The sequence below is a fragment of the Peromyscus eremicus genome, chromosome 3, assembly GCF_949786415.1.
Source record: "Peromyscus eremicus chromosome 3, PerEre_H2_v1, whole genome shotgun sequence".
NCBI lineage: Eukaryota > Metazoa > Chordata > Mammalia > Rodentia > Cricetidae > Peromyscus > Peromyscus eremicus.
In genome coordinates, this window is record NC_081418.1 from 71,491,597 (window position 1) to 71,501,041 (window position 9,445).

The window sequence follows — 9,445 nt, forward strand, 5'->3', positions numbered from 1 at the left end:
AGCACATAGCCTATGAGAATCTGAAAGAAACCCTGAGAAGAAACCTGGAGCCTTCCTGAGGTGTTTCATTCCCAGAGCTACCATTTGGGACTCCTTCTCTAGCCTGCTGGGGTAATGTTCTGGAGCAGACCCAGGATAGAGGTGCCAGGCAAGTGGTGGGCCCTGGCTATGTGGGATGAGTTTGCAAGTGGAGAGAGGTCTTAGTGAAAAGATCTTGGCCTCAGCAGGCTCTCCCCCTTGTTTGCATCTAAGACTCAAGACAATTAAGCCTCCATAATCAGAAGGTCAATATAGATCAGATTATAACAGATCAAGAGATCCCAGAGAGGGCCTTGCACAAAGATCCTAGGAGAGCCAGAGGTGGGAGCATGGGCAGCTTGTCAGGAGTCTGCCAAGGGAGAGGAGGCACGAAGTGGAGAAAGTGGGGATGGGTGCTTCTTCTAGTCGTGCAGCTTGTATACTGCATAAAGGTGCCTGGCTGAAGTGCCATATGGAGCCTTACGTTTTCTTGGCACGGCCACCATTTACTATATGCAGAGCTACACGGGGTTTGCCAAGAGCCATGGACTATTTTATAACTCTCTGTCTCAGAAATCTTCTCACCTTGGAAGCGTTCAAAGCTGTGGATGTCTAGGACTTATCCAGAGATGCTGATATCACCATTCATGGTCTTTGGGCATCTGGAATATTTCAAGTTATTTGAGTAAATCTCGTATGCATCCCACAGTGGTCAACAAGGGTGATGATCTTTATTTGATCTATTTGCTTCAAGGGGTTGCTAGGAGAGCGCTCTTGACAGTTCCAAAGGATGGGTCCGTTGAGAGGCCCAGACAACAGGAAGCTACCTGAGGGCTTTGCCAAGACAGACTAGGACAAAGCTGCAGGCTGCAGCTGGGGAGTGGGAGATGATGGGTGGATATTCACCATGGCAGCTGGGAAAGTGCCCGGCCAGGGCATAGAAGATGCTCACTGGGAAGTCATGCACATGTTGCTCATTGCAGGTACAGGCAGAGATTAAGAGAAAATGGCGAAGCTGGAAGGTGAACCGTTACTTCACTATGGACTTCAAGCACCGGCACCCGTCCCTGGCCAGCAGTGGAGTGAATGGAGGGACCCAACTGTCCATTCTGAGCAAGAGCAGCTCCCAGCTCCGCATGTCCAGCCTCCCGGCCGACAACTTGGCCACCTGAGCCCTATCTCCCTTCTGCACAGGCCGGGGCTGCAGGCCGGCGCCTGCGCATGTTTGTGCCTCTCCCCTCTCCTTGGGCAGGCCCTGGGTAGGAAGCTGGGCTCCTCCCCAAGGGTGAAGAGAGAGATAGGGTGTAGGCTGATATTGTACCTCTTGTTTGGGTCTCACCTACTGTGGTCCATTTGAGCCCAATTTGACATGTAAATACACCTCAAATCTGGAAAGTTGGCCCATATCTCCCCCAATCCATGCCCTTGCTCACCTCTGCCAGGTTCCAGCTTGACCTACTGTGTCAAGGCCAGCCTCAGTGATGGCCTGATCCCAGGTGCAAGGCCTTGTGAGCTGAGGCTGAAACATGCCTGCATTTGGAGAGGCTTTGGGTAGTGCCCACCCCAGAAGTCTTTCACTAAATTGACTTTGAATGTGGGCCTTTCTTAGCCTGTACCAAGTCCTGCAGTTGGCCAGGGATGCAGCTTAGTAGCCAGAGCATCCTTTGGAGTGGGTCAACCTGAGGCTCCTTTTGCTTACCTGACATCTAGGTTGTCCAGGTGCTCAGCTCCTGTGTGCCTGGATGATGGGAGGGTTACAGGGCTCTTTCAATCAAAGACTTAAGTTGGGGTGAGGGTCAGGGAAAGTTCTGGTGCTTTTCATTTGATGTAAGAGCTGAGAGCCAGAAATGCAGATGCATTTGGGAAGAAGATGGGATAGCTGAAGATCTTATCATGTCCTTGACTGTGCCCTGACTCAAGACTTGATCATGTGATAATTTCATTTCTACCCTCCTTGCCCACAACGAATGGTCTGAAGAAGCCCTTCTCCAGCCATGACACCTACAGAGAACCCCTAGCTCTCCTCTCTCAATTTCCCCTGAAGTCAAAGCCATGTCTAGAATGAACCAGCCACCCTGCAGTGATATCAGTGAGTTCGGAAGCAACTTTCAATTTCCATGAGCCAAGTCCTGGGTCCAGGGCTTCCCACAGCCCCACCTCTACTGATGACAAAGAACTGTAGATGCTGCCCCCAGCCTGGACACAATGACTAAACTCAGTGGTCTGCAAGACTTCCTCCATGTGCCCTTGGCATTTGAATCACTTGCGGGCCTCGTAGAGTGTTTGGAGGGGATGTTGTGTCTGTCATGTGCATGAGCAGAGACGACTGATGGGAGGAGTGGTGGATCTCCAGTGCCCATCTCGGCTCTCCAGCTGTACATTGCACAGCCACAACCCACGACTTTAAAATAAGGCCGCATCCAGATTTGGGAAGAGAGGAGGAAAAAAAGCAGTGCCACGGGGCCACGGGGCCCAGCTCTTTCCACGTTGATGCTTGTTCTTGTCCCTGCCCCTGTGAACTTGTTCATGGCTGTGCTCTGGAGTGCATGGGGAGTGTGGGAAGCTGCCTTGCTTGCTGTTGTATTAAGTAGAAGGAACTATGGGAGATTCAAAACAGTGATCCTGGAAGAGCCGTTAGGCTGGAGAAGGTTCTAGTTGATATGGTGTAGAAACCAGCTCTGCGTTCTTGACCAGTGAATTCAGTTTTGGGGTCTTTGGCAAAGCCAGAAGGGGAAAGCACCTCCTTGCTCCTTCCCAGAAACATTGAGTGGCTTGGACCAGCCACTGGGTGTACATTGGCCCTTTACCCCACACCTTATTCCCCCCTCCTCTCCCCTCCCCTGTTCTGAGAACCAGGTTCTCAGCCAAACAAGAATCAGTTGATCACCTTGCACTTTGGACACTACTAGGGAGCCCAAGCTATTTAGAAGAAGCCATGGTTCAGGATTCCCGTTGGCTCAGACTGAAGGGGCGTGCACGCACGTGTGTGCACACATGTGCATGTGTGTGGTGAGGGGATGGCATTCTGTGTATTTTCCCATTTGGATACCACAGTGCAAGTTTCTAGAGCAGAGGGAGGCCCAGGCCATCTGACTGGGACCTCAGATATGACATGCTAGCCTTCTAGGCCTGGCAGAGACAGGTAGCCTGTGGCACCCTCACTCCAAGGTGCGGCCCCTGGGCTAGGAACCCCATTCTGTTCACTTGTCATCACCCGCAACCCATGGGTCTGCCTCACTGTGGAAGAAGAAACTGTGACTGTCTAGTTGCATCACTGCAAAACAGCAAAAACCAGATCAACCCTGAGCCCTCGCTGCTTCCTGAGCCCTGAGCCTGCGTCCTCCTACAAGTTCCAGGTTCCTCTTGCCTGTTTTTCCGTCTGAAGGATTTCTATTATTGTTATTATTATTATTACTATTTTTGCTAGTCTTGTGAGCAGATGTACCTGAAGGATTCTGCATGTTCCAGGAGGGTCTGGCTCTCAGGCCACAGGCAGTGAAGGGGCAATGCAAGGCTGGGTAAAGCCCCTCCCCTTTGACCCTCTTACATCTATAGCGCAAGCAATAAGACTTACTGATTTGTGTGTACCCCAGTTTACCTCTGGGGTTCTACCCAAACACCAACCATCTTCCCTTGGAATGGGCCCCAGGCAAGGCTTGCAGTAATACAGCCTGGACCCAGAGAAGGGAAAAATGACTAAGAAATCCCATTTGGTGGGTAAAAAGGGCTTCATAGACTTAGAAATCTTGAGGCAGGAGCAGAGCGGATTCAAGGGGCACCCGGTCTGTAGAGGATCATTCCTGGGAAGTGGGGTCTTGTTCTATGAAACCCTGAAGGCCAAATCTCACAGACCACATAGTTTAGGGGGGTAGGGCAACCTTGTCTTGTCCTGTTTCCTGTCGTTACTGTCCAGCTACAGGGGGAGCAGGAAGTATCAGAAAAGGGTCTGGTCTTCATAAAATGGGATCTACAACAGGGATGCTTAGGCTGCCAGCAAGTCAGAGGGCTTTGGAGGTGTTGCAGCTTTGAGATTGGCATCCACCAATGCCCAAGACCTGACTTCCACCTTAGTGTGCAGCGATGAGGTCCTCCTTGATGTGCTCAGGAGCCCTAGTGAGTCCTTTCCTAACCCCATCTTCCCTGAACCAACTTCTCTGAGGACAGGGATGGGGAGCTTGGTCAGGGCCCAGTGGTGGAAATGACCTGGCACCTGCCGCCTAGCACCAGGGCCTCCTCTGTTTGGTCTGTACCCTCTCTTCCTTGGAAGGAAAGCTGTGAGAGACTTTTAATGCCTTGTGTGCCCTCTGCCCCCTACAAAGAGAAGGCAGCAAGTACTGTGACCCTGCAAATTCCACTTGAGCGGACGGAGCCTGGAAGCCAGCTGGAAGAGCCTTGAGCAGGAAGCCTGGGACTTGGGGCTCCTCAGCTTTGCTGCTCACCTGCTGTTTGACCTTGACTCGTCCCTATAAGGGGAAATTCAAAGACTATTAGAGCTAGGATTGACTTGGAGATCTGAAGGGTAAACCTTCCCCGTGGGCTCATGAGGAAACAGGTGGGCCGAGCATGTTTTTGAATGAGAATGTGGCCCTACCAGTATTACACAGCCCTGCATGTGAGCCAGATATAACACTCCAAGCAGTGGTCGAGTACACTGTACCTTTTGCAGGAGGGGCTGCACCTGCAGAAAGTCCAGGAGTCCACGATACAATACAGGAGAAGCAATGGAGTTGGCGCGGTATAAGGATGCTTGCTAGCAAACTTAGCCCTCTCCATCTGTTCTGGGACTCCATACTTACTTATTCTCAACCCCCTAATCTGCAATGGTGTGGCCGTGGTTACATCATCTGCCCCCCAGGTAGGGATGAAGTGGGAGTGAAATGCTCCCTGTCAGTTTACAAGCTCTGAAAACAACACAGCTATGTGCTCGTTCTTAGGGTGAAGACCCCCCCCCAAAAGGTATCCCTTGCAATCAGTCTACTGCTTTGATCCCTCCTGGGTTAACCATCACCCCGTTTGTAAAAACCACCAGCACTGAGGGGGAGGAAAGGCCACGGGGCTCTGGTGGACATTGAATTCCAGCTTTATCTTCTCCACATTGTTCAGTTTGCTTTGAAGGTGAGGATGGGGTAGAGCTCTGGGAGTGCAGCGAGCACCTCTGTGCCATCTGCCTAGGAATCCTTCATGGGTATGGAACGTTCCTCAAGTGGGCCAAATGCCCATTCTTTCCCCTCTCCTTGAACTCCGGGTCCTGTGGTGTGTCTGTACTCAGCCGTGTGTGTTTTGTCTGCTGTCTGTCTTCTGAGGCTTTGCGTCTGTCAGGGCTGGAGTGGTTCAGCCCTTGGTACTCCAGACGTGGCTCCAGGCCCACTCCTGGGAGCTGGACATGTCTGGGTTTAATTTCCCACAATAAAGATAAATCCCACGGACCTCACTGCTACCGCTGCCTCCATTAACGCTGTGCTCACACCTTGTCTGGGATTTTAAGGATGTCAAACTGCTGTAGATGACTCAATAAATGTCTTATCATTTTCCTTGGTGTCTGTAAATTGCTGAAAGTGGAGGGTAAGGATAAGAGTCAGGAAGGGAGAGGACTCCCCCCAGATCTGATTATCCCAGAGTAGTGTAGTCTGCAAGGCCTCATGGCCTTTTGGATTCTAGAAGAGAGGAGTGAGAATGGGATTGAGTTAGCTGAAGATGGAGGAGGAAAAGAAACCCTGGCCTTCAAAGGACATCCCTGTGTTGTGAGTGGAGCTGGGTTCACTTGGATGTCTGAAAACGGAAATGGCTTAGCCTAAAGTCTTTGATGCCTCATGACCTTTGTGGAGTTTGGTGGGAGCAGTCCTCAGATTCTGAAAGCTTGCCTTCAGGGGATGTTTCAGCTCAGCCCAGGTGTGCCCTTGGCTGTGAGTGTCCCACCCACAACATTCCTGGAATCAGAGCCACCAACCCCTGCCACACCAGGTAACGGATTCTAAGTAGCTCTCATTTCCCTAAGGGCCTATTGATTGTTGTAACTCTCCTGCTCAGTGCGTTAGTCATATTTTAATTGCCAGCGACAGAAAGTCAGAAAGAGAGTCCTAGAATTCTGTCAGGGTGAAGAAACAATAAGAGTTACCTGAAGCTACGTGCCATGCCACAAAAGTGATGCCCAGGCTTCTGTCACAGTAGCTGCCACCATCCCAGTGATGAGTCTGTTATGCTGGGGTCTTGACATTGCGCTTGTCACTGCCTCTGAAGGCTATAGCTTGAGACATTTCACTGGCAAAGTGTCCCACATGCAGCATCTTCTATTTGGTTGTCCATTTCTGTCAAAGCCTCGTCTGACCTTTGTTCTACCTGCTGGTGTTCTGTTTTCCTGGATCCGTCTGAGAGGAGGTCAGGATTTCAAATCCAGAGATTTGTAAACTATTCCCAAGTATTAAGGAGGCCTGAGAATAGGAAGTACTGACCACAATGGGCTGGAAGTCTATATTCATTACAGAGCCAGTTCCCTCCAGCTACCAGACCACTCTGAACTGAAGCCAATGAGATAAACTGAAAGCCAACAGATGTCAGCCTTCCACCTGATAGGCCCTGGAGGCCTCTTACCCCAATGTCTAGGAGGCTGCCATGTCTGCTTTTCGAGGCTGCACTTGCCCTTTTCTCCTTTTGGGAGATTGACAGGCCATGCCCCATGACTCATTTAACAGACACCTCGATCTGAAAGTTAATCCCTCAGGGGGTCAGAATCTGCTGGCTGCTCCCTCGGATCTTTCTAGAGCTGTTATCATTTGATCAGGACAAATGGAGGCTCCATATTTCATTCTTAAAGGTCATACTCAAGAAGCACAGGCAAAGAGCCAAATGTTAAGTTGGAAATCTTGAGTTCCGTATTATGGAGGAATTTCTTGGCAAATGTAAATATCAGACTACTTAGTTCATGGGAGTTAAGTACCTTTGTCCTCAACCCTGAGGACTATTCCAGCCTCTTTCTTCCCATGTCCTTAGGAAGTCCCTGAGCTCCGGTTTTTCTTAGTTAACTCCTGGTTGTTCTTTAGTAACAACAAGTGAAATTTCATTCAGGAATCCAGGTTCTCAAGCTTTGGGCTGAAGTAGGACTACCAGATGTTGCTGGGCCCATCTGTACAGTTTCTGATCAGCATGGCTGAGTTTGGGCTCATCAGTCACTGCCACTTGGAGCTAACACTGTAAGAACCACTGTTCTATCCATCCTATCCGAGGGGATGTGACTGGACACCGCAGCCTGTTTGTGAACCTTGGACTTGGGCAGTGGTTCAATTCCTAGAGGCTAGACAGCATGAGGTCACTGTCTGTTTTAAGAGGCTCAAAGGGTCTACGAGAAAACTGACCTTTAGATGTCTTTTGAGACTTAGTTATCATCTCTGGATCTTGTAGATCATCAAAGATAATCTGAGAATCCAGATCCAAGAATGTAAACTATCTTGAGTTTTAGAGCCATCTTGGAGATAATTAGGGTCAAGTTCAGAGGATGTAACTGAAAATTCCCAATAAAAAGTGACCTAAAGGAGGCAAAACTTTATCTTCCTTACATTCAGTCTGCAATAGAAAGCCCAGAACTGGTATTGTGGTTCATGGTCCCTCAGGTGCTATCTCTTTGCATGTGCATCCTTGGTACGTGAGTCCCGTCCCAAAGTCAGAATGGCACTTGGAACATTGGAACTAGACTTGGAGTGAATAGAGAGAAAGCAGGTATTTTCCCACTTACCTCCCATTGGCCATTGTTTAGTCACATGATCACACCTCACTCCAAGGCAGGTGTCCTAGTCAGTGTTCTATTGCTGTGAAGAGACACCATGACCACAGCAACTCTTATAAAAGAAAGCATTTAACTAGGGCTGGCTTGCAGTTTCAGAGATTTAGTCCATTATCATCTTGGTGGGGAGCATGGCAGTGTATAGGGGGACATGGTACTGAAGAAGGGGGGGACGAGAGGAGGGAGGAAGGGAGATCTGTGGTTGGTATGTAAAATGAATAGAAATTTCTTAACAATGAAAAAAGAAAAAAGTAAAACAAAACAAAACAACAACAAAAACAAAACAAAAAAGAAATATCTGAGAGTTCTATATCCGGATCTGCAGACAGGAGGAAGAGAGAGCCACTGGGCCTGGCTTGGGACTTTTGAAAGCCGACCTCAAGTGACACACTTCCTTCAACAAGGCCATACTTCCTATTCCTTCTCAACTAGTGCCACTTCCTGGTGCCTAAGCCTTTGGGGGTCATTCTTATTCAAACCATCACAGCAGGCAAACTAACACATCCTCCATTATCCTGGAAGGCAAACGTGTACACTGACTATAAAACGGTAGTTTGTGTCACACTCTCAAGGCCCTGATTCTCTGGCAAGTCTGGTGGCAGTCACCTGGCTCTTCCCACACCCATGAGAGAGCAGAAACTGTTGCTTTATTTGAAAACAAAAACAAACAAACAAACAAACAAACAAACAAAAACACGGGGAGATGCAGTGTCCTAGCTGGACCACAGAATGACTCTGAAGTCTCCCAGTTAGAACCGGTTGTTCCCACCCCCTATAGCCTTGCTTAGATCAAGGGATGAACACAGACTGGGTTATCTTCATTCTTTGAGTGCCTTCACATGTGTGAATTTTGTGAGTGTATTTTGTGCTGCGGGAACTCCTGTACTCATTACTCACTTTTTAATTAGGGTGATCTTCAGAGACAGTTCTTTTGGAGAGGAGAATGAGCATCATAATTGCCATGAATTCATGATCATCACCACAAGTAGACTCAGGCTAACTGCTTCTCGGCCTCTGCCTTTGTTAGGTTGCCCCCTAGTGGAAAGCACTGTGCAGTCGCATTGATGAAAACAGCATCCAGCCTGCAGCCTGAACTGCAAGATTAGGAATTCCCTGTGGGAAGCTGGATACCAGCCATTCGTTCCTCCATACACCCATTCTATATTTAGGGAGGCAGTCCTTAGCAAAGAACTGTGTGTCCAGAAACAAACTTTATCTTTTAGACATTGGTGTAAAGATCGGTTTTCTTCACTGGTGTACTTATTCCATTTCGAAGAACACTAGGAATGGCGATCATTTTGGAGAGTACAGAAGTGACAGGGCATGTGGCTTTCATCTGTTTACTCAGTAGCTACTTGTTGATCATTCATTTCTCGTTGGATTACTCTCGAGTGCGTGCCTTTCCGTTGGAACTGCTCTCAGGCACTGGTGAGCGTCTCAGAAAAGCCCCCACTGTCATGGCTCATGTTCTACTGAGTCAGCAAGAAGGAAAGATACAGAATATGATTTGCAGCGGAGGTCAGTGTCTGTCATGAAGAAAATGAAGCAGTTGTGGAGAGGGCAACCCTGCGGCTGGGGAATGATTTTAGAGTGGGTAGCCAGAAAGCTGGGCATGCAGGAGTTTGAGCATTGTAATTTTCTGAGCCTTGCAAC

The 9,445-nt window shown here is 49.0% G+C and overlaps 1 protein-coding gene across 2 annotated transcripts in view; it reads left to right on the top strand.

Moving 5' to 3' along the window:
* Positions 1 to 5,549, top strand: part of Adcyap1r1 (ADCYAP receptor type I) — a 52,463-nt gene extending 46,914 nt beyond the window's left edge. For both annotated transcript variants that reach the window (XM_059257882.1, XM_059257881.1), the window contains one exon: positions 1,002 to 5,549. In XM_059257882.1, coding sequence (XP_059113865.1) covers positions 1,002 to 1,190 — 189 coding nt within the window. In that variant the 3' untranslated portion in view covers positions 1,191 to 5,549. The remainder of the gene's footprint in view (positions 1 to 1,001) is intronic.
* The last annotated feature ends 3,896 nt before the right edge of the window (positions 5,550 to 9,445 follow it).